This window comes from Dermacentor albipictus, chromosome 1, assembly GCF_038994185.2.
Source record: "Dermacentor albipictus isolate Rhodes 1998 colony chromosome 1, USDA_Dalb.pri_finalv2, whole genome shotgun sequence".
In the NCBI taxonomy this organism is placed as follows: Eukaryota; Metazoa; Arthropoda; class Arachnida; order Ixodida; family Ixodidae; genus Dermacentor; species Dermacentor albipictus.
Genome location: NC_091821.1, coordinates 15254880 through 15281092, shown reverse-complemented (window position 1 = coordinate 15281092; position 26213 = coordinate 15254880). Strand labels below are relative to the sequence as shown.

Sequence of the window (26213 nt, the reverse complement as noted above, 5' to 3'; positions counted from 1 at the left end):
AACATGCACGCTCAAAAAAATATTATCAAATCCCAAACTGTGTTAATCATTTTTTATTAATTTGTGTTACGAGATGTTAACTTCACAGTCAAATTTTTTCGCACCCTCAAGCAAAATCCCAACGTGCCGAGTGATGGAGAGGGATAAAGTAAATGCAGGAAAAGTAGCTGGATCTACCAGACGAAAGCCCAGTTTGCTACCCTACATGAATAAAAAGGGAAAAGTAATGGAAACGCGCAAAACAGTGAGAGAGTGAACAGTGCGCTCACACAAGAGGACACACAGCACAACTATATGCGAACAGTCGATACGGTGAACTTACCGTATTTCCACAGATAAAATGCGATTTTCCCTTCGAAATTTCCAACCTCACAACACACCTCGCATTATATTCGGCTTCTTGACACGTGCAAGCGTAATATATTTATATTTTTCTGAGAGGGTGAAAGCCCGCCCTCGCGTTGTATTCGTGGTCGCGTAATTTACCGGCAGATACGGTAAATAACGGCAGTAGGACGCCACTTGCTATTTGCGCCAGCGACGATATTGGCCAAGATGCAAGAATGTTAACGTCTGATCAGGTCTCAGAGTTCAGCCGGTTTAGCACGATCTGAACGCTGACACGTTATACCCAGGACAACGGAGTCATACTGCCGAAAGGGTGAGATGGGGGCAGGACTTCCTCGTTGTACAAATACTGGTGACTCCTCCACGATGAGGAGTAATTTGCAGACATATAAAAGTCTTTTATCCTCCTCTTTTTGTAAACTAATAATCATTCTTCTCTGCTAAAACTGGCAAAACCTTCTCTTGTCACACGCAACCAGTCGGCGAGCTTCGTGCCTCAAGCACATGGCGTAACACGTGTGTCATTCAGTGAACAGGGACTGAATACCTTGTAGTCAGAGTTTCTCATAATAATTACTAGACTGAATTTCGACGCTGCAATCATTCAGCCACGATTGGAATGATGGGTATACATAAATGGCGCATGGATTTGTCTGATCTTCGCGCTTGTGGATTCACACGTTCTTGTGGCTTTGTTTATTACGCTTTATCTGCCTTCAGTGTCCTAAATTTCAGAGCAATCTGTATTTTGCTAAATGTAGAACACTGCTATCATAGCACAATCGCTGCTAATTGCAGCGGTTCAGCCATGCAGAGGTGAAATCAAAACACACCAAGCGTCTCAACGCACTGGCTTGCCCACGAGACGTTCATAAGGGTGTTCTATGCAGAACGCTCATACACGTGTCCGTTGCCTGATGATTACAACATCGAGCTTCTGTGGTACAGGTCATGTGTTCGAATCCTGCCGTCGGGCGGTTTGATGATGTTTATTTAATTATTAATTACGCAATACTTTGTTGAAAACGACAATTTTACAAAGTCACGAAGCCGTTTGAAGCCAGAAGGGCAAAGTTTAGGCAAATCCATGTACTGCCCATCATTTCTATGCTGGCTGAACTACCCCGCTTGCAACCCCTGTAAACGCTAGCACCAGAGCTCCCTCTAGTAATTATTGTATGAAACTTTATGCCTTTAGTCACAAGTGTCAAACTGCTTCACTACCACGAATTTCCTGATCCGTTCTCCCGGCAGCAGGCGTCACAAACCTACGCAGCCTAGGCCTGTGGAAAAAAGAAAAACAAGAAACAATGTAACACTTGATGAACAGCTTTGTGGCCAGGCATATTCGCTCTCGCAACTTAGACGGCCCCGAAATTATGAAATCCTATGGTCCTCTTAGCCACACTTCGAACAAATTATGGTACATCTTTGAAACGTGTCACCCTGACCAAGTCAGGTTCTTTTTTGTTATGGACCAAGCTACTGCATGACTCTGCGAATTCTTAAGTAATAATTTCAAAATGCAGAAGCTGCTTGAGATGTTGAAGAACGAATGCATAAACACTTAATATGGATTTTCGGTGGATTTACGTCGTCAGCGCGTAGCAGGAATTAAAGCACTCTTGTTCACCTTCAGCTTCTTTTCCCGCGGCTAAGGAAACTTCTTTAGCGTTACATCACCCTGTGGAATAAAAAAAAAATTTACTCTGGACTGTGAACCCCTGTAAAGGTCAAAAAACTGAATTCTGGTCTAAAAGTCTAGTTGGCACCAGAAAAAACGTTCAATAGCTGTAAGAGGCTAACTTGCAGCTTTTTTTTATGAAACCCATAGAGGTCTTTGTGCTCACACCGGCTCTCACCATCACATTCCTGAGCAACAGGAAGGAACGGTAACTGATCGGCAGCCAGCTGGGCACCCAATCAACTTGCGCTACGTTTCACAGTAAATAAGTCTAACTATGAGGACTAGATTGAAAGGTTCGAAGCAACACTATTTTATTTATTTATTTATTTATTTATTTATTTATTTATTTATTTATTTATTTATTTATTTATTTATTTATTTATTTATTTATTTATTTATTTATTTATTTATTTATTTCAGGAGTACTGCCGACCTCTCATGTGGGGCCTTAGACAAGAGTGGGTTATAAAAAGAAGATTTAAAAACAAAGATAAAGAATTCCAGAAGCGCAACAGGAAAGTTTGCCAAAGCAAGTCCAATGCAGGTACTAGGAAGAACGTGATTCATGCACAGGCACGAGAAACTGAAACGCTACAAACTCAAACACTAGAAATTATGCAATTCAAGGGCAGAATAACGGCAACAGACAACTCTTGACAAACATCTCTGCAACGAGTGAACATATCATAATCAGCGCAAAATAAACTTGTAAGACTTTACGCCTTGCGAACACCGAAAGATACACGCGACGCCAAGCAAATATTCTTAGCACACTGAAAAAGTACTTAAGGCGAAGCTTTCTTTTTACGCACCAACTTGGGGTTTCGCATGGCTGTATTTCTCGCCGATCAGCCCACAGATTGTGTAATCAAAAGCTCAGCGCCATAACCTGAGTCTGTGCAATCAAAGGTGCAGATTTCCCGCACCGATCCTTGCTAAGGCTATTAGGAGGCTCGTAAGCCAAGCCTATGCTGTAGGCAGTAGAATCAAAGGTGTGGGGTAGTCGATCCTGATTGCGGACGCATTACAATCGTTCGGGAGTAGCATGCAGACCTTGCTTCTTCCCCTCTTTCTGCGAGTTTGGCGTCGGGATCTCGCCGAGTAGACCAAGACGCAGCCCACTAAGATATGGCGCAGATAGGGAAAGCACAAAAAGCAGCTGTGATGGAGGTGTTTGGAGAAGAAGTACTTGCGTAGCTGTATTGGTTTATGCGTCACTAATTGTGTTCGTAGAGTTCAACGCACCTCCACAGTACACTTACCAATGTCTCGATTGGGAGTTCAGATCATGTCGTTGCATTGCACTTTGTTTTTTTCTCACTGCATAGACGTCTACTTGCAATTACATCTGCAACGACTGCAGGCGAGGGTTCCGTTTCAGTCGTTGACTTCTGGACCATCGTCTGCATACTATCGGTACCTAATTATCGCTTGTTGAACTGATGATAAACTTTAATTAAACTGAAACCATGAGACTAGCAGCGTCTCCATATTGCAAGTGGGATGGAAGCCATCACGGGTATGGATACGCTTGAATATGCAGTAGCGAGAACCACACACTTCGTTTATGGAACCGTAAAGAGGTAAACCTAATTCGTTCTCGTACATTTCTTCGACACACCGAATGCCATCGCATGAATGACACATGGCATAACGTCCACCGATTCCCAGTGTGCAGGGCACGCATGAGATCTTTTTCTTTCACATAATTTCCTATCAACGTGACTTCATGTGTTTTGTGGCCTGTATTGAAACTTATTCTTATAAGCAGACTTAACACTTATGTGTATCTGTACTTCTTTTATTATTCCTGTGGCACATCTTTGCTGCAGTACCGCCTTCGTGCCTGTGCTCTAGGCACCACCGCCTAAAGATAATTTTGACCGTATGTCAGCGCAGCGTTCAAGGAGGGACAAGAACTTGCGCTGTATTTGTCCCTCCCACTGAAACAAGTCATTGACCAAATATAGTGTCAAGGAACGTAGCCTAGTTTCCCAGCACTTTCCTAATATCGCGTAGTTTCTTTCTTTACTAGCCATAAACAGAACAGTCTAACGAGATGCTTTATACATTCATCTGCTTCACCACGGCCACAAGATTGTGAACTTACACGATGTGTTTCGAAAAAAACAAAGGATTTCTTTCAGACAACGTTAAGGACAAAGGTAAAGAGAAAGTTTCAAACAAAATGAAAATTTGAAGTAATATTAACAGCCTATAAATCTTGTCAAGGTAAACTTAGACGCAGTCGAATTAAGATGCTCATCAACTGTTTTATAACATCAAAACGGCAGCGCTGGTGAAGTATGATAAAAAACGCTTGCCGATGTATTCTAATTAAAGGGGCATAATTTCTTTAAATGCAGCTACTTTAGGACTTTCGTTACAATTTATTTGCTAACTATAAATAATGTTAGAAAGGTTATTTTTCTTCGCATGTAGCACCACTTTTTTATTTTTTAAACAGTTGTTTGTAGAGAAAGAGGACCTAGTAGCAGTTAAAGCAATTCAGTTTATTCAGGCGGTTTACATGAAGAGGCAGACAAAACTTGCAGGACAAATCGCAGTGTTAATTTAGATTATTTAAAAACTTTCACTAACCAATGGTCCCGTTACAATCACTGACCATGGGACGCTTGTGTGTATGTTGTTGTTACCTTGTCGTAACCTGTTCAGTTTTAGGGATGGTGTTGCCCAAAGTATGCGAGGGTGGTTTTCGCATTATAGTACAGTGAATTAATGGCCAGTGTATCGTGTACAATCTACAATCTCTTAGAGTGAAAAAAATTAAATTATGGGGTTTTACGTGCCAAAACCACTTTCTGATTATGAGGTACGCCGTAGTGGAGGACTGCGGATATTTCGACATCCTGGGGTTATTTAACGTGCACCTAAATCTAAGTACACGGGTGTTTTCGTATTTCGCCCCCATCGAAATGCGGCCGCCGTGGCCGGGATTCGATCCCGCGACCTCGTGCTCAGCAGCCTAACACCATAGCCATTGAGCAACCACGGCGGGTAGAGTGAAAGCAACCCGCTACATAGACTCTAAAAAGATTTTTGATGTTTCTATTTCTTTCTACTTATGCTGTCCTCTCGTGTAGTGGTTCTTGCATGTGTGCGCGTTTTAGCTAGGAATTTAGGATAGCAGGATCTTCAGTGGCCAAACTTCCCTTGGTGTATTAGTTGATAAACAAAAAAAAATGCGCCTAATGCACCTTTACGGCGCAAATATCTCAAAAGTAATGTGAGTATGATCAGTTCTCCTTAATGAATACAAGAACAGTGCTCACTGGCTTCAATTGAGCAATAATAAGTGTCCACCAGAACGAATAATTAGACAGTCAGATTGCGGAACTAAGTTATTTAGCGAACTAAACATAGCATTTTTTAGTGCAAGCAAGGTCATCCTCTCCGAGTTATCAGCTTGAACAAGTGGTAAATTGCGCGGTCGGTCGCAGGCAATTTTTGCGCATCTGCTTTAATTAAAAAAATAAAGAAGGAAAGAAAGAAAGAAAGAAAGAAAGAAAGAAAGAAAGAAAGAAAGAAAGAAAGAAAGAAAGAAAGAAAGAAAGAAAGAAAGAAAGAGGTGTTATCTATTGTGCTCCAAGTTTAGCCACTGACGCGCTTCCACGGCTAGGCCTAGCTGCATCACAGAACAACGATGCAAAACACAATAAAAAAAAACACAGGAGACTTCACTTTGGCGACACCACGGACGCAAACACACACGCAGATGCACCTCGAGACAACGCGTTTGACGACCTTGAGTTCTCGGTTGAGCGTATAAGAAGTAAAAAGAAAAAAGAAAACTGCCGCACGTGGCGTGACAATTCGCGATGCCGCACAACGCGTCGTACACGCAAGCACGTAATGCGGGGAGGAACTTTGCGAACTCACCGGTGGCCAACGAACGAAACGCAGCCAAGGCCGCGGCTACACATGGTGAGCAACGCGGTGAGCGACAGGCAGGGACATTTACGGCGGCGAGAGGGCCAAAGCTAGCCGGGGCCACCACCGCCGCCGCCACGGCTTCCCTAGTTTAAAAATAAATAGAAACGCTTGAATTTCCTTTTCCGTCCCAGTTTACTCTCTCGTCGGAGAGAGCACACCGCCGCGGCTTCCATCCTTAGGCGAACTTTCTCAGGCCTCTCTCGTGAGAGGAAAAATAACAAAGGCCAAACCATGACCTCCGGCTCTTGCCGCGGCGGGAAGGAGCTCGCGACGACCTTGAGCACGCCAACGTTTACTGTACGTGATTACACGCCACGTTAGAGTCATCTTCGCTAAGGCACCACACTTAAGTTCACAAAGGAATTCGTATGCTATGGAGCGTTCGTAAAAAACAGGTGGCAGACAATCCTGATGGCGAGCATATTATTCACCAAAGGGGGCCCGCGAATGACACATGCTTCTCGCAAAAAAAAAAAAAGAAATAATCAGAAAACGAATGGTCATTTCATCTCCTTGCGTGAGTGGTTTGTTTGCTCCTCCACTTAAAACGAGACTAAGGCCGGAATAACGCGGCGATTCTACTTCACTTCTATTCCTTTCCTTGCTTCGTCAGTGGTACGCTCTTAATCTGACGCCAAATTCTGTGAGATTTCCTCTGATGTCGTTTGCCATTGACTGGTCGCCTCAGCCGTTAATATGTGGAGCCTTACGATTGGCTAGAAATTTCTCTTATGAACATTTTTAGCGTAAGAGGATTTTTTTTTTATATGGGCCCTAGTTGCACCTAAGTTGCGCCCAGTAAGAGCAACTGTCTTGCAAAAAGCATTCCTCTTACTTAGGAATAGAAAGCGTTGCCGAGAAAAATTACTGCAGAAACTCCTTAGTGAGACTTGTCAGATAGGGCGTAAGCCTTATTTCCAGTCGCTCATCTTGCACTCATGGAACGAATGATTGATTGAATGGCCGAGTTACGCACATCGTGGCTAAGTGTCGAGAATGACGCAATGTTCTACAAGTATTGCAATGGCCTGTTGGGGTTACATAATTGGTGAACCTAATAAGTAGGAATTAACCTTATTCGGCGAAATTAATGTAATTGCAAATAAGCTGAATTAGGGTTAAGCAATGTAATATGAATTAATCTTCATTACCCGTATTAACCATGACTGGGCTTAATTAATATATCATAATTAATGTTAATTAGGCATAGGTCAACTTTTCACTCTTAAGTTATTCAGAATAGCCTTAATTAACCACACGGTAATCGATTGAAATCAGGCTTAATGTATCCTACAAACTCTTCAATATTTTTGATTAAGCCTAATTATTTTAACATATTTACTGTTCATTGGACTACTTATTATAACCTATACAATTTGAATTATCCTCACTATTCGTATTTATTTAAAATAATCTCCTTACGCGTAAGTAAGTTCAGCGTAAATAATCCCTATTAGGCTTCCTTGCCTTGTATGAGTCATAAGGAGTCTAACTTAGGCTTGGTTAAGTCATTTGAGCTATTTTTATTAGTCTTTTATTGACATTAATTACTTCTAACACCTCTAGACTACTCACTATTGCTTCAATCGGCCAGCGGGGGTAGTGACTTTCAAGCTTCTCCTGCAACACTGCGACAAATTGCTTCGTGAATATAACAATGCATCCTCCTCGGACACAGCTGCGGTGACAGCAAGGCGAGACACGTTTGGCGGATCGAGCGTTGTTTATTGGTTCACTATCACCATCACGGACCAATGGGAGCAAAAAACTGCTGGAAAAAGGTGTTCTACGGCGTTTCCTCGCGGACTCCAGTGACTGCCACGGTCGTTTGACAGACGCTCCAACTCATCCCAGGAACCAATACGCGCCAGCTTGAGTCAAGAGTGACAATCCCAGTTTACCAAGCTCCCCTCCTTTCTATGTGTTCCGTTAGTGAATAAAGGTGCGCGAGTGATTGTGCGAATCCTCGCCCTCCAACGCGGGCCCTTCAACGACTTTAGAAGCTCCGATTCGACGAAGGTGGGGCGGCAGATTTCCCTGGCCTAGGGATCTAGGGAGGATAGAAAGTTTAGGCGGCTTTTTTTTTCTTTTCTTCTCAGGGTGCTTCAATTCAGTGATGCTAGACCGATGAGACGTAACGTTCTCCACGTCTTTTGTAGATATTGTAAATGAACCCAGTACTCTTCGTTCTCGATGAGAAGACGTTCCTCCCTTCAACAACGTCCTTAGCGTGAATAAGTCGCATGACGGCATGGGCCAGCTACCCCTTTTTACATGCCCTACCCGAACACTTAGACTATACATAGTCATAATCATAAATATCAGTGCTCACACGCAGTCATAAGGCATCCTCGTACATACCCCCATAGGACCTCATGTATACCTATGGAGAGCCTCGTGTCGCGCGTTACAGACAGACGGACGCACATTTCCGAGAAAAGTAGCCCTAGAATGCTTACGCATCAAAGAAAGTTCGGCAGCATGTTACACTCCCGTAACACGTGAAGGTGAAAGCCTGCTGCACACGTGATAATGCATTGGCCTATACGATTGGAGGGGTCAGTCTTCTTGCGAGACATAACGAGTCGCAGTGTGAAGTAAAAGTATGGCGACCTGCTCAACGACACATGCAAGCACCTGATGCACTACCTACAGGTTATTTCGTTCTTTCTTTCGTTCTTTCTTTCTATGTTCTTTCTTTCTTTCCTTCTTTCTTTCTTTCGTTTCTTAATTCATATTCAACCATTGCATCATTCCTTGCTACGGGGGTACGAGCCATAACTGATGATGATATTTCTTGCTTCGCTGGACTAGACGCCGCTTTTTTCAGGTATGAGCCATTGCAATTTATTTTAAAAAATATGATAACAGTTCCTTCACCACCCGATTTATGACGAATTCCCCAGAGGGGGTTTCGCCATTTCATTAGGGAACAAGAACAACAAGCCACTTAAGGCTTTCGCCTTAATATATGTGGCGAGCTAATTCAATGAAATGAACAAGGTCGCAAACAGTGGATAATAATAATAATAATATTTGGGGTTTTACGTGCCAAAACCACTTTGATGATTTTGATTGATTTTGAACCACAGTGGATGAGAAGAAAGAAATAGAATTCATCTAACGCAACCCATGCAATATACCTACAACGGTTTCCAGCTCTATCAATGTATGTAAAGTAGCATCAATGCGAGTAAGTCATGGAAGCACAGAAAGAAACAAAATCAAGGACCATAATATTGATTGAGTAAGTAGCGAGGCACCTAGAACAGGTTGTTTCATCGTACGCGTACGACCAAAGCACACTGCACAGCTTTTCGAGTAAACAACTTCAGGGCCAAATTCACCGAGCTATTTTTATTCAATTACCCGCCGTGGTTGCTCAGTGGCTATGGTGTTGGGCTGCTGAGCACGAGGTCGCGGGTTCGAATCCCGGCCACGGCGGCCGCATTTCGATGGGGGCGAAATGCGAAAACACCCATGTGCTTAGCTTTAGGTGCACGTTAAAGAACCCCAGGTGGTCAAACTTTCCGGAGTCCTCCACTACGGCGTGCCTCATAATCAGAAAGTGGTTTTGGCACGTAAAACCCCAAATATTATTATTATTTTTATTCAATTGCTATTTGCCATTGGACGGCCACGTTCACTAATAGTTTGTTCAGCGTCGGGATTGACTGAAATTTTTCTTAACAAGGCAAGCTGAGCGAGTTGGTGATTGACCATGTTCCTATGGGTGGGCAGCGCAACCCGGATGAAAGACAAGTCTGGATTGCGCTGCCCACCCATAGGAACATGAAATTTGTCATTGCCAACAATCCTAGCGTAAGAGCTTTTTGTCAATGCGGGACGTGGTTCACACGATCAGACATTGTTTTTTTCTCTTATCACTCGAAACAAATTAATTTGGTCTTCGCGTAACAGGGGTTCTGGACCTGTATTCCCAATCTCCCTCTGACGTAAGGATTCTTCCTCATTGGCCTGTACTAGCACACCCGCCACTAATAGCTGTCCCCATGATAACGAGCCTATCGCGGCCAAGATTGCCAATGGATGGCATTTACGTAAGAGAAATTTTGCGAATATGGGACCTCGGCCCATATTCAGAGGTACCTCTCCCGCTAGATAATAATTCGTAACAGAAAATTTCAGCAAATCTTGAGGCTGGACACATTATTAGCGAAGGCGGCCGGAATTTACAGAGCGAGCTGTGTAAATTCAATCCCTGATTTACCACGAAGGGCTGCGATGATATGCCACGATCACTGACAGGTGCAACCGGGAAGTATCTTTGCTAGATTTTGTGAGACTAGTTCTGAGTGGTGTGAATGGTCTTCGCCCGATTGCAAGCTATTCCTTGTTTTTTGCTAAGGAACTGATAAGATCTCGTGTGAAATGGCTAAAGTCGGATGGGGCTACACTACTGATTATAGAAATAAAAATAATTGCTATGCCTTTCCCAATTCAAAAGCCGAGGACTGGAGCGACGCTGTTATCTAGTACTTTATTTTCCCGTAGTTCTCTTAGAGTCAATCGAGATTTCAACTCCTCCGACATGCTGCTTGGTGACGCTAGGCCAAACACAGTCACCATAAACTTGTTTCTAAATTAATTTGTCTAATTAGCAGTGATGTATTTTCTGTAGGATGTAGGCCGCACAGGGAGACCATTGCAAAGCGCTGTATGGTTTAAATGAAAACATGACTCGATGGAGGTTCCGTTACCACAGCTGGCAAACACGCAGATGTGGGCTAAGTAGGCAAGCTATTCGTTCAAATCATCCGTATGCGGCAACCATTGAATTTGTAAAGTCGCACTCTAGAGTTAGCGTTCGGCGACGTAGTCTCTCAAGAAGCCTTCTATTTTTTCAGAGCTAGCACAAAATGTCTCTCTCAATAAAGACGTTTCCGAAGAGACTTTAATGCCCCCTCCCCCCAAAACAGCCGACCTGCTCGACTACGCAGAAACTTCCGATGCAAGTGATGTCTTTCTGAAGCCTTGCACGCAACACACGCACGGTCACGAGATAAGGTGACCTGCCAGTTAGGTAGTCACAACTCGAGGTGTGTATACGGCCACCAGTTCCGACTTACTTTAAAGCCGTACGAATATGCAACCGACAAAGCGATGGCGAAGGGCAAACTGCACTCACGAAAGGGAATTTTCGGAATGCGTGCCATGGTGGAGTTTCCAAGCAGGTACTCATGCGCGCTTGAAACAGTTCAACGGGCATCGCAGCCACGCGCGCGGAGCTCTTGTTAGAAACGTCTACAGGAAATGACAATCGATGCGCACACGCTGACCGTAGGGTGCACCTCGCGTTTGCGTCCGAGGCACTAGATTCTCTTAGCTGACGCCCATGCGCGAAGGGTGCCGCAATCGCTCGAACGGTTCAGTCGGAGAAGCCTGGCGTCCAAGGCTCTGTAACCATTCAAGCACACCTTCAATCCGACTAAAATTGTCACAGCATAGTATATACCGCTTGGCCTGCAGTAAGTCAGCGCAAACTTAACGCTTAACGCCTAATGCTTCTTCTTCTCTTTTTTTTGCATTTCTACCAGTACCGGTGACATATGGCGATTCAAGCGGCGCTTGTTCACGCCGGCGTTCCACTTTCGGGTGCTGGAGAACTACATATGCCACTTCAACGAGAACGGCAACGTCCTCATCAAGAAGCTCGAGAAGCACATCGACGAGAAGCCCAACGAGGCACTGGCCACCTTCCCGCTCATGCAGCACCTGACGCTAGACATCATCGGCCGTAAGTATTTCACCACTGCGATATCAGTGGCATGCAGCGCTTATACAGTGTGCTTCAAAGACGAGTGCCTCGGTTTAATAAAAATAGGGGATTGGACAGAAATAACATTTACTCAACATATCGGCAGCATAGCGAATAATTTAAAAATTTGGCTAAATGAATGAATAATTTATGATTCAAGGGGCTTATTGTAATTGCAGGATTGAAGCCAGGTAGTACTGAAAGCAGAATGATTTTACTAGAATTTTTGCGGTAACAAAAGTTCCCCGAAATACACACTCAGCATGACCTGTGAAGTGCATTGCGGCTCCAGTTAATATTTCTGTGTACTTTATTTCCCAGCATCGCGGACTAATATTGAGTGTAATAGCAACATATTTTGCTGCAAATGCTTAGTAGCTAATACTCGGATCTAGTGGAATGGCACAATTGCAAGCGAAACATATTGCTTCGAGTACTAGCAGATAAATTCTGCGATTACAGTATGTCCCCTATGGTAATCAATACAAAAAGTAGATTAGCAAGTCTTGTTGTTTATTAATTGCATTGGCGATTATCTCGCAAATCATAATGTCTCCAGCCACTAGCTATGATTCTTTTAAATATATAACTTTTTCGAAAAATAAACCAGTTGTCAGTAGCGTTTCCTCGTCGTCGTGTCGTCTTTTCATCGTGTGTCCGTCCTTTTTAGCAGCGCTACCATCAGTTTTAAAGAATGCATCACCAACTAGCCCAGCACAAAGTTTTATTGTAGCTATGAAGCATTTTCATTAAAAACTATGTATTGCCTCGAGTCTTTAATACCTTGGAGACTGTAATCGCAGGAACACTTGGTATGTGCGTCGTTGTATGACTAAACGGGAGAGTGATTTAAGCTAACGCCGGGTCCCGCGCGAATGATAGCAACCGTGTATGGCGTGCGCTACTCTCGAAAATTGAGCAGCACCTTTACTCTAATCTTATCCCTTGACTCGCTCAGGCCCTCCGCGTGCGTGCGCGAGCTCACTACGGCTTTCCTTCCCCTCCCCTCCCTCTCGCTATCTTATCTTTCTGTTCCCTCTTTCCTGTCCCCCAGAGTAGGGTAGCCAACCAGACGCATTTCTGGTTATCGTCCCTGCCTTCTCCCTTTATTTCTTCCTCCTCCTCCTCAACAATAAGAATAGTCAACCTTGTGCATATTTTGTTTTATTTTTAACGCAACGCGTGCTATAATTCCTTGTCGGTAACGCTATGAGCCGCTTACGTGCTCATGGTGTTCCTAGCACGAAAGTGCCTGCCTCACAGCATTAAAAAAGAAAAGAAAATTTGCCCTAGATTGAGGACAATTATTGTCATGTTATAGTAGTACAGTCCACCACAAAAAAGTAGCGGACACTCGGCTGTTGACCGCAATGATTGGCTAGCCATTACTGTTTCATTTATTTAGCAGTAAGCAGTACACCTTAACGAGTGTAAAATTATGAAGAATGTAGTTGTCTATCGTAGTCGTTTGCAATGTGTCGTTGCGTCCGACCATTGAATTATTAATCATGGCTAAGTTATAAAGCTATACCGCTCAGTAGCCGAGGTGTCTAAATGCTACAAGGAGCGAGAAAGAATGGCAGGAATTAAGTTCTTTTAAAAGCTCTGCTTCAGATGGATCTCCCTATCTTTCTGCCTTCACAGGCCGTGAGAAAACGTTCCAGTGATATCTGGCCTTCCTTCCTCCCTGCTCGAATTTGTGGCAGCGAACCAAAATTCTCGCGGAGTTCAACGCTATGCCTATCAAAATATATCATACGACAGACATCCTATATCTCATTTGATGACATGAGGACAGTTATAGAATATATGCGTTAGATGAATGATAGAAATATATGCTTTTCCCGTTGATTTATAACACTTTGTGACTGTAACCTTGGTCATTACGTGATTATACCGTTCATAATTTACTTCAGCTATACGTATTCAACTATTTATATTAAAACTTAATAGCGGCCATGATAGTCAGTTGGTTACAAAACACAGCTCTTTTCTCTCTCTTGTTTTAAATCCGAGCTGAACACTGAATTATTTCGTGCCACTTTCAGCGTACTCATAGGCAATCCTTAATGTAGATTTTGGCTGGAAGGATAAAAACTAGCATGCTTAAATGAGAGAAACGATCATGGGGTTTTACGTACCACAGTCACAATATGGCTAGGGAAAAGGTGCAGCCGGGAATTTGGATCAATTGTTTAATAGGCTTTTAAGTTCTTTAACATAGGCCTAAAACAAGGTATACCGCCGTTTTTGCATTCGGGCCCTGTCGGAATGAGCCCGCCGCAGCCAGACATCGAACCGTCGACCTCGTGTTCAGAAGCAGAATGGCGTAGCCACTGAGCCACCGTTGGAGGTGAAGCTTTAATGAATAAGCTACTAAGCGCATTTGCGCGCTTATTTCGAACCATAACTGATTGAGATGAGAATAACACTTGGGCTTGAACAGCAATACAGCAAATGACGCACAACTGAGACGAAGAACGTGAACGAAAGGAGAGAAAAGGCAATGAGATGTCAGGAGAGGAGCGCAGCGAGAAATAGGGCTCAAGAGAAAGTGCGAAGCTCCGAACACAAAGACATTACGTTCTGAAATATATCTAGATGAACAAAATGACAGTAGTAAACCTTTCGTTAATAATAATAATAATAATAATAATAATAATAATAATAATACAACTTTAAGTCCCCTGCAGCGACCGAAGAGAACTCCCAGCGATCTGTATAGTTACATCTGTCCTCCATCATCCTAATAAGTAATACTTAAAGAATACTGTTTAATTACTCGGGAGAGAGGAAGATATTTAAGCATAAATTTCTAGAGCCAAGGGAGTCCAAAAACAAGAAAGGGGCTGGCAGATGGAATGGCACACTGTGGTATAAAATTTTTTAAACAGGGATGAAGTACCTCAGACAGGCTGGCCAACGTTTCGATAGGTGGACCTATCTTCGTCAATGGCGGCCTCGTCATCCTCGGCGTGTTAGTTTTAAAGGGTTAGCGCAGTGACGTCACGTGCGGGTGTTGTCGCTGGCGGCTGGTTTTAAAGAGAGAGATTACAAGAGGGAACAGGCGCTGTCGTCCGACGTCTGTGAGCCTCATTCTCAAGACGAGGGGACAAGAGCGTGAGAGTGGGCACGCGGGGAGGAAAGAAAAGAAATAAAAGCAGAAAAAAGGGGAAAAAAGGAAAAAAGGAGGGGGGAGCCAGGGCCGTACCAAGACACAACAAAGGGGGGGGGTGAAAGAAAAAGAAAGAGAAAAATGAAATCTTTAAGAAATACGGGGGCTTGGGAGCGTGTTGGGGATGTGAAAGGTTAGGAGGTATTCAGGGGGAGTCGTTGGCGGCATGTTTTTGAGGCATTAGAACGGCCGGTCAAGCAATAGGTCGAGTAATTTTGAAATAGTTAAGGTGGCGACGAGGAGTCTGCGGTGCAATGTGTGGGGTGACTGAAAGGCAGCGGCATGGTCTTTCAAGGGGCACTGCCCCACGCGCTTAACGTAGGTGTCGTTACGGCGGCATCCAGAAGGCGATACTCTGGGTTGAGGCGCCGAAAAAGGCATATTGACTTCGGAATGTGTTGTCGAGGGGGTTTCAAAAAAAAAGAGTAAAAAAGGGGGCAGGGGGAAGGGGGGGGCGAAATCGGTATAGCAAACAGGAGGGTGACGCGTGCAGAAGCGGGCGCGGGCAAGTGTACATGGAAGAAGGGGATCGTACAGTTGGTATAGACGTAAAATCCTGAAAGAGTACATTAAATTGAGTAGTAGGCAGGAAATTTTTTCTTTTTTTTTCCCCCTCCGAAATGAAAGAGTAGGTGAGGTTAAGAATTAAAGTTGGCTGGTGGCCTAATGTGTTTTGTGTATTGGTTGATGATATGAGAGTTTCAGATTTAAGTGACACCTTTTAAAGATTCTAAGTTGCCGCGTGCCAAATTAATTCCTGTCGGGTGTAGGCAATTAAACTTGTGTATGAGGTATGATTCCGTGTACTTCCTTTCGCGAGGGGAACGGAAATTTGTTTGTAGTATATAGAGCCTTGCTTTGTCAAACATATGTCCATGTTCATTAAAGTGGCTGGCTACTGCTTTGGGTAAATTGTGTTTTGTGTCCGCGCGGTGACCATTGAGTCTTGTATTGATTTGTTGTCCGGTCTCACCTATGTATTGTTTGCTACAAGCGGCGCATTCTAGACAGTAGACTACATTGCTTGATGTGCAGGTGAAAGCCGAAGTTACCTTGTGTGTGTAATTCGACGCTGTACTTTTTACTGTAGTAGTGGATTGAATGTGTTTGCATGTAGAGCACCTGGGGCGACCACAGGGATTGGTTCCCAACTTCTTCTTTTTCTGTAGTTTGGCGTGCACAAGAATATCTTTAAAATTAGTGTTGCGTCTGTAGGCCACTCTGGGAGGGTCGGGAAAAATCTTCTTAAGTTTCTGGTTGCTGGTGAGAATCGGGTAGTATTTACTTAGGATGTTATTCACGTTTGGGAGTGCGTTTGAGAATTTAGTTGTAAGAAGAGGCGTTGTTGTTCTTGTGATCTTCGGGCGGGGCTTGAGGACCTCGGCTCGATCAAGTTTGGTTGCAGCGATGTAAGCTGTTTGAAGGTCACTGTTTGGGTGGTTCCTGTTTGATAGCGTTTCTTTAAGGTGATCGAGTCTATCTATGTAGTCTTGGTTTTCAACGCAAATGCGACGTAGTCGTGTGGCTTGGCCTTTAAAGATGCCTTGTTTTCAATGTCTGGGATGGTGGCTGGTATATTCTATGTACTGTTGTTTGTCGAAAGGTTTCCTATACAGCGTTGTCTTTAGTTCACCATTGTCGATGTATATTGTTGTGTCCAGAAAGTTTATGCGCTCAGTTGAGGATTCTGATGTGAATTTTATTGTTGGGTGAACAGAATTTAGAAAGGATACATATTTATCTAGACTGTCTTGGCCATGTCCCCAGATTATCAGTATGTCGTCTATGTATCGTAGGTATGTGTGGGGCTTGGTAGTGCAGCGCGATAGGAAATCTGTTTCTAGAATCCCCATAAATATGTTCGCGTAGGTTGGTGCAAAAGGCGTACCCATGCTTGTACCATGTATCTGTAGGTAGTAACTCTCTTCAAATTCGAAGTAGTTATGTGTGAGAACTAATTCAAGGAGAGACAGGTAAACTTCAGTAGAGTGTTGTGCACTGTGTTTAGACAGCGTTTGTTTTATCGAAGATAAACCATCAGGGATTGGAATGTTGGTGTACAGCGCCGTGACGTCTAGTGTTGCGAGAATTGTGTTGTGGGGTAGTGTGCCTTTAGTATTAATGTCTTCTATAATTCTCAGCAGGTGGGGCGTATCTTGTACAAATGACGGAAGTATTTTCGGCAAGTTACCAAGGTATAAACTTTCTGGACACAACAATATACATCGACAATGGTGAACTAAAGACAACGCTGTATAGGAAACCTTTCGACAAACAACAGTACCTAGAATATACCAGCCACCATCCCAGACATTGCAAACAAGGCATCTTTAAAGGCCAAGCCACACGACTACGTCGCATTTGCGTTGAAAACCAAGACTACATAGATAGACTCGATCACCTTAAAGAAACGCTATAAACAGGAACCACCCAAACAGTGACCTTCAAACAGCTTACATCGCTGCAACCAAACTTGATCGAGCCGAGGTCCTCAAGCCCCGCCCGAAGATCACAAGAACAACAACGCCTCTTCTTACTACTAAATTCTCAAACGCACTCCCAAACGTGAATAACATCCTAAGTAAATACTACCCGATTCTCACCAGCAACCAGAAACTTAAGAAGATTTTTCCCGACCCTCCCAGAGTGGCCTACAGACGCAACACTAATTTTAAAGATGTTCTTGTGCACGCCAAACTACAGAAAAAGAAGAAGTTGGGAACCAATCCCTGTGGTCGCCCCAGGTGCTCTACATGCAAACACATTCAATCCACTACTACAGTAAAAAGTACAGCGTCGAATTACACACACAAGGTAACTTCGGCTTTCACCTGCACATCAAGCAATGTAGTCTACTGTCTAGAATGCGCCGCTTGTAGCAAACAATACATAGGTGAGACCGGACAACAAATCAATACAAGACTCAATGGTCACCGCGCGGACACAAAACACAATTTACCCAAAGCAGTAGCCAGCCACTTTAATGAACATGGACATATGTTTGACAAAGCAAGGCTCTATATACTACAAACAAATTTCCGTTCCCCTCGCGAAAGGAAGTACACGGAATCATACCTCATACACAAGTTTAATTGCCTACACCCGACAGGAATTAATTTGGCACGCGGCAACTTAGAATCTTTAAAAGGTGTCACTTAAATCTGAAACTCTCATATCATCAACCAATACACAAAACACATTAGGCCACCAGCCAACTTTAATTCTTAACCTCACCTACTCTTTCATTTCGGAGGGGAAAAAAAAGAAAAAAAAATTTCCTGCCTACTACTCAATTTAATGTACTCTTTCAGGATTTTACGTCTATACCAACTGTACGATCCCCTTCTTCCATGTACACTTGCCCGCGCCCGCTTCTGTACGCGTCACCCTCCTGTTTGCTATACCGATTTCGCCCCCCCCCTTCCCCCTGCCCCCTTTTTTAGTCTTTTTTTTTTGAAACCCCCTCGACAAGACATTCCGAAGTCAATATGCCTTTTTCGGCGCCTCAACCCAGAGTATCGCCTTCTGGATGCCGCCGTAACGACACCTACGTTAAGCGAGTGGGGCAGTGCCCCTTGAAAGACCAAGCCGCTGCCTTTCAGTCACCCCACACATTGCACCGCAGACTCCTCGTCGCCACCTTAACTATTTCAAAATTACTCGACCTATTGCTTGACCGGCCGTTCTAATGCCTCAAAAACATGCCGCCAACGACTCCCCCTGAATACCTCCTAACCTTTCGCATCCCCAACACGCTCCCAAGCCCCCGTATTTCTTAAAGATTTCATTTTTCTCTTTCTTTTTCTTTCACCCCCCCCCTTTGTTGTGTCTTGGTACGGCCCTGGCTCCCCCTCCTTTTTTTCCTTTTTTCCCCTTTTTTCTGCTTTTATTTCTTTTCTTTCCTCCCCGCGTGCCCACTCTCACGCTCTTGTCCCCTCGTCTTGAGAATGAGGCTCACAGACGTCGGACGACAGCGCCTGTTCCCTCTTGTAATCTCTCTCTTTAAAACCAGCCGCCAGCGACAACACCCGCACGTGACGTCACTGCACTAACCCTTTAAAACTAACACGCCGAGGATGACGAGGCCGCCTTTGACGAAGATAGGTCCACCTATCGAAACGTTGGCCAGCCTGTCTGAGGTACTTCATCCCTGTTTAAAAAATTTTATACCACAGAGAGCCAAGGGAAGAGAATTTGCAAAGCGTTTCCTTCTTAAGTGTGTTTCGCCCCTAACAGGCCACCTTCGCTAATGATGTGCCCAGTGTCACGATTGGCAGCCATCTGCTCTTCAAAAAAAATGCATTAGTGTAAGAAGCTTTTCCTTTTTATTTGTGAATACGGTCTTCATTCTTATCACATGTTTCAAGAATTATAAAAAAAATGTACTTTCAAAATCGTGCGCCTTGCCAACTTTGAAGGTGTGTCGCCAGCCGCTAGTGGTAACCGTCATGTTTCCTGCAATTAGCGCATCGCGCAGCATTCTTCGGGGTCTCCCCAGTCAGGAATAGAATAAAGAATTCTGCAGTGCAGAATATGTCCCGACAGTGAAGATCGACCACAGCCATCGTAGAAGGAGCATCTTAGGAGGAGGAGCAACTATAGGTTCAAGCGCTTGCTTCTCATCTGCAGGCAACAAGCTGCAGAGGCTGCCACTGTTCTCCCATTCCGTTGGTGCCCCTTGCTGTTATGTTAGCCCCCCCCCCCCAAAAAAAAATGCGGTTCTTGCTGTTCCAATTGAGTTGTGAGGTTTAAAGTCCCAAAACTGGAAGGTGGGATTTGAGGGGTGCCGTAGCGAAGTATTTTAACAACATGTGGTTCTTTAGCGCGTACCCAAAGCACGGCAGTCTAGCGTTTTTTTTTTTATTCGGCCTCCATCATAAATGCAGCCTCCGTGGCCAAGAATCGAACCTGCGACCTCGTGCTCACCGGTGCAACCGCAGTCACTGAGCCACCAAGGCGGGTGTTTTAGGTCTTGCGCCATTGCGTGTTTGAGGAAACGTGGCAAGCGTAGAATTTTGCGTATGTTCGAGAGCTAAAATAATGGCTATTCCCATCTAGCAACGTCGTTACCTCTTTCCATAACGAATACCAACTCACGTGAGAGGACAACGCATCAGTTTTTTCGTTGGTGTTGTCGTCGTCCTAGATCTTGTAAAACCTTAATCGAATTTGAGTACAATATGTTTGTGCAAGAAATACAATAACCTAACCCTCGTACTCACTGTCCATAGTATCACATCAGTATCCTTGGCACAGTTATTTGAGATATCCGCGCTTTGCTCCGTAGCACAGTTATTTCACACTTGAATACAGCGGCAACTGTTTCTTCCACAGGAGTTTCTATGGGAACAGTCCTGGGCATGCAGACTGACACAGGGAACCCCTTCGGGAAAAACCTCAACAGGTAATTTGCTTTCTAATCCTCGAACTGTGCCAAAGTTCAGAAACTTCAAGACGACATAATAACGGGCTCCCAGTTACCCAAAAAGTGCTAAATGGGAAAAAAGAACTTCTAAACGTGAATCATCCGTTTCTACAACCATATTCTGTAAGTACGTCATATCGATACACACAATCAAACCTGGAAATTTCCACCTAGATGTTTGTGTGAGTAATTTTTTACTCGAACGAAGGGCCAAATTCACAACGCTTTTCGTTCGTAAGACATGCTTGCCATTCGTCGGCCATATTTCCCATTATGTCCAACGTAACAATTGTCTGATATCTACTCTCACGAACAGTTCTAGCGTTCTAGCGCGCAGTTCTAACTTTTCTTTTATGAGTACGGCTCCAAAACTGCTGTTCATCATTGGGCTACTTGCTGTTTATTGTTTAAGTCAAATTGCATGCTTCTCTCATTTAAGAACCCCTAATATTACCTCAGTATATAACCACGGAGCTTTAGATATTACCTTATGGCAGTAATTTTGTACTATTTTCAGATTGTCCTTTATGATCGTCTTGCGGGGCTTCAGGCCATGGATGTGGATACAGCAAATATACGACCTCACGTATGAAGGAAAAGTTTTTAGGGAGACCCTTCTTGACATGGAGAAATTTAGCATGTCGGTGAGTTTCCTTATAACGGGAATAAGCTGCTGTTAGTGTGCCCCCTCTACCTACGTGGCGGCACACGTGGACTACTAAAAGTACCCGGTTTTCAATCAATCAATTGCATTATTTTGGGTGGTCGTCTCACTTTGCCCACTCTACCTATATCTCATTTTGCTCCGCGTAGGGGCAAAATGAGATATGCTCGGCTTTTTAGAAATAACTTTTACTTCTTATGTTATTTCTAGCGCCCCAATTTTTCATAATAAAGAAGGCAATGACCAAAGGAACAATATGATTGGAACTACAGCTTTAAACAGCATGAAAGAGCACGCAGTGAAACAAAAGCACAGGACAGAACACTGTTCAGTGGTTCTTTCCCTGTGTCCTGTGTCGTGCTATTGAAAGCTGTTGTTTAACAAGACGTACTAATCAGCCAAAGTGAACACGCTGTTAATATGATAACATAATTTTTCTCATTTATAACCATAAACAAAAAAACAGCATCAATTCAAAAAGTTCTGTCTCATTTTGCCCGTCTCAGCCTACGACTTGCGACTGCAAAAATATCATCTGGTTTTGCTAGTTGGTTCCGTGATTAGATACCAATTATAGCGGCACTGAAGCAGCGGCTGTATGTAGGCGTCGTGCTCCAGGTTAGGGTATATATATATATATATATATATATATATATATATATATATATATATATATATATATATATATATATATATATATATTATATATATATATATATGTTCAAGTCAAGGTGAACTTTTACTTATCAAGAGAATGGGCGAAAGTTGATCTTGACTTGTTTAAATAATGGAACATGTGAATTGCGTAGCATCTCATAGATATTTAAGTGGGCATTCAGCCACCTTGCTTTATCCGAGAAAGACTAGGCAGATAAAATGGTAAAGCGGGCCCACGAATACACCGACATGCATCATTTATTACTCTGACAATATTTGGCAATACAGCGAAAATACTAATTCTATATGCAATATCCTGAACTAAAATTCAGACTTTCTGTTAACTTGCCGAGAGACGTGGTAGCTGTTTCATCGACTAGGTTAGGTGTTGCCTAAACTAACTACTTCCAACGTAAAATTGGGCGCGCCGAATGCTAATTGTCTATTTGCGGTGAACCAGATGAGGACATCTCACGTGTGCTATATCTGCTTTATGCCCTGTAGATGCTAGAACTGTGCGTCAACCTTGCAATTTGGAGTGATACGCTCTCTTTAGAGGCCGGACTGTGGTTTTCTCGAAACATTTCAATTGTGCACATGATGTGTTGTGGGGAACTCATGCAACTCATCTAACTATTTGATCGACAGCGGTGGAACGACCGATGTCTAAGATTGGAGCCATGGTTTCGTTAGAGAGACTCGTCTTCCTCAAGGCTTTTTTTTTTGTCTTCGTCAGGCCAATAACAACAAGCTGTTGCCACGATGGAGGATTCGTCCCATTGTAGAAATGTTTTCTCCATACTGAGTCATGCCTTGACCGGACAGTGTTGATCAGGGCCCGTATTCACAAAAACGTCTTATGATAAAATTGTTCGTGAGAAAAAATTTTAGCCAATCCTGATGTTGTACATATTATTAACAAAGTGCGACGGGCCAATGAAAAAGAACACTTGTGAACGGCAAGCTTTGTGAATTCGTCCCCAGAAGTCTCTATCTTATTGTGAAACTGAAACTATGTCTTGTTTGTATCATCGAGACATTTGTTTCTTTCTTATTTGCCCGCCGCGTGTAACTTAGTCGTTATGACATTGCGATGCTGAACTCGGGGTTTCGAGTTCGATTCCAGCCTCGGTGGCCGCATTCCAATGGGAGCGGATTCGAAAAAACGCTCGTGTAACTAGGTTTAGGTGCACGTTAAAAGACACCAATGGGATAAGGTTACTCCGGCGTTCCCCACTAGGGTGGTCTGTCATAATGTGATCATCGTTTTTGGCACGTAAGATTTCGCAACTAAATTTGTTAATGTTTCTTTCTCATTTACATCAGGTTCATTACTTCAGATACTATTGTCACTCATAAAGCGTTAGAATATGTAGAAGTAAAACTGCAGTGAAATTACGATTACAAATAAATGGTAAAAACTGTAGCCATATATTGGCCCAATTTTCTTAATTCTGGCCAATTTCGCACTGTGTGCAACATTTAAGACACTCTACTTAGCCTGGTGTAAGAGCTCCCCAATGATTTCGCACCAACGTGTCGTTTTCTTTGGTTTCCGCGCAGGTGATGCAACAGCGTAAAGAAAAACTGCAAGAGATGGAACTGAACAACGAAGAAGAGGATGGTGATGGTAATGAGCAAGATGAGGAGGGCGAGGCCTACAGCAAGCCCATCGGAAAGGAGTCCATCGTCCTCGACTACCTGCTGAAGAAGCATCTCGAAGAGAGCAGTTATACCATCGACGAGGTCAAGAAGGACATAGACACCATAATATTTGGAGTATGTTGTGAGACTATCTATTACTTTCGTAATGATATAGGATATACTTATATTGAAGAATTCTCTATGGTAAGCGTTGGCTATGAAGTTTTGGTTGTTAATACAAGTAGTATAATTGTAGTTTTAATTTACAGGCCTCCCTCCGGAAAGATAAGCAATTTTTTGTCGTATATAGGGGATACACTCCAGTGCATTGCTAACACTAACAACTCGCTTGTTGTACTCGGCTATTTTAACATTGACATGAAATCAAGTAGTGTGGCGTCTAGAGACCTATCTAATAGTTTGTTAAGTTATAATTGTGAGAATGTAATTACGGCACCGACAAGAATAACTGAATATAGTGAAACTAGTATTGACTTGTGTTTCACGGGTTTTCTGTGCTCAAATGTTATTTCTGGTGTACTAGCTTCTGTGACCATCTTCCATTTGTTGTTTTCGTACCTATTCATAAACATGAGTTAAATAATTCAACACAGCATTCTTGGTACAGAAAATATAATGAGAAAACATTGAGCCATTTTTACGAATTAGCCCTTCAGTTGGACTGGTCTGAAGTTTACAAGGAAACAAACCCAAGCGTTTGTTATGATATATTCCTGAAAAAAAATTTTGCGATATAAGAAATTGCATTCTCCCTGACTCGTCGTACGAAACATAAAAGGTCGAGAAAGCCCTGGATAACTATGGAACTATGCAAAAGGATTGTTCACAAAAACAAACTTTTCGCCAGGTTTTTACAATGTAGAGATTTAAACTTACTTCATACTTTCAACATAACGAAAAACAAACTAAGTTCTGGCTTGAAGAAATCTAAGCAAGAAAAATATACCAAGATGCTTTTTTTTGAGAAACATAGCCCGGAGCAAATATGGAAAGTTTTCAATAAATTGCGTTCGAAAGCCAATCCGTCAATACCAAACGAGATCAAAATCGACGGAACGGTTTATAGCGGTGCCTCTCTATCAAATAAATTTAATGATTAATTTCTAACTGTATGTGCTAATAATAATGTCACCTCTAGTGGTCCAGACCCTACTCACTATATGCTTAATTGTTCGGTAAGTTCATTATGTCTCGAGCCGACGACGCTATATGAGATACACAAGCACGTGTCACAACTAAAAACTAATTCTTCTACTGGAACTGACGATATTAAAGCAGAAGCAGTGAAAACTATAACTAATGTAGTTTCGCCCGTCCTGGTGCACATATGTAACCTAACGTTAGAAAAAGGGATATTTCCGCAGCAGTTAAAAACGGCAAGGGTGTGTGTCATTCACAAAGGCTGGAGTCATGATGATCTTAATAATTACCGCCCAATCTCAGTTTTATCTGTCTTTTTTCAAAAATTGCAGAAAATTTTATTAAGAGCCGTATAATCTTTTGCCTCACTAAAACATCAGCAATAATAATTGATCAGTATTGTTTCCAGAAAGGAAAATGCACTGAAATGGCACTTATCAAAATAAAAGACAAAATTATTAGTAATATGGAAAATAAGTTTATAACACTTGGGTTATTCCTAGACTTCAAAAAAAGCGTTCGATTCTATTAAACGTGAAATATTATTCCGTAAATTACCGTTTTATGGAATGAGAGGTATTGCTCTGGAGCTTATTAATAGCTATTTATCGTCAAGAATACAGTGCACAGTTGTAAACGATGTTCCATCTGCTTTTGGCACAATATGTACAGCTGTTCCACAGGGCTCCATTTTAGGGCGCTTCCTTTTCCTACTTTATATTAATGATATTATCAATGTACCTAGTTCAGCGGATATAGTTCTGTATGCAGATGACACTAACATATTTTTCTCCGGTATTCACTTCTTGAAAACTATAGCGAATGCCAACAAATACTTGTCTGAACTACCATTATGGATAAATGCAAATGAGCTTCAGCTAAATGTGAAATAAAAAATTTGTAGTGTTTAAATCTAAAAATAACATTCTAACCTTCGAGCCTGTCCTCAGTTTCAGAGGGGAAAGCATTGAACGTATGAGGTCTACAGGTTTTCTTGGTGTGGTCTTCAGTGCGCAGTGAACCTGGAAAGACCATATTACTTACTTGCATTCCGAAATATCACGCTCAGTCGGACTAATGCATAAATTAAGGCTTCTTCTACCAACCTGGCTAAAAAAAATAACTATATTTTACCCTTATCCAGTCACTTCGCCGTTACTGCTTATTTGTATGGGATAGAACAACATCTACAAACCTAAACTCCTTATTTATCTTACAAAAAAAGCAATTAGAGCAATCGTTAATGTTCCCTACACTTCGAGTACACGAAAATACTGGCTACCACTGGGCCTTCTTAACATCCATAAGTTAATAACACTTCGACAGGCAATACAGGCTCATTGCCTGATCCACAGCAAACCTAACCTTAGCGTTTGTTCAGTTGCACGGCCTGATGCTGTTTATGAACTCCGATATGTCTCTCGCAAAACTCCTGAGGTTAGAACTAACTATGGGCTTCAGACTTTTTAACATGCCATTATATCTTTCTTCAGTGACAACAAATATGTTGAAACGATAATACACGAGTTCCCCAGTAAAATACTTTACAAAAAAAGTGTTATGGATCTATTACTTAAGTTATAACACACAACTTCGACGTACTGCAATATTAACGTGGCAGATTATTTACAACATTGCTTGATAACGGTGGTTTAATTATATATAGAATTTTGTGTGCTCTCTTGTTTCTTTTCACAGCTGTAATTTTAAAAATTACTA

The 26213-nt window shown here is 42.7% G+C and overlaps 1 protein-coding gene across 1 annotated transcript in view; it reads left to right on the top strand.

Annotated features, from left to right (window-relative positions):
• Nucleotides 1-26213, top strand: part of LOC139060230 (cytochrome P450 4V2-like) — a 70184-nt gene that overhangs the window by 22746 nt on the left and 21225 nt on the right. Inside the window, exons 4-7 of the mRNA XM_070539290.1 lie at nucleotides 11548-11747; nucleotides 20278-20347; nucleotides 20886-21012; nucleotides 23253-23468. Of these exons, the coding sequence (XP_070395391.1) occupies nucleotides 11548-11747; nucleotides 20278-20347; nucleotides 20886-21012; nucleotides 23253-23468 (613 nt within the window). The remainder of the gene's footprint in view (nucleotides 1-11547; nucleotides 11748-20277; nucleotides 20348-20885; nucleotides 21013-23252; nucleotides 23469-26213) is intronic.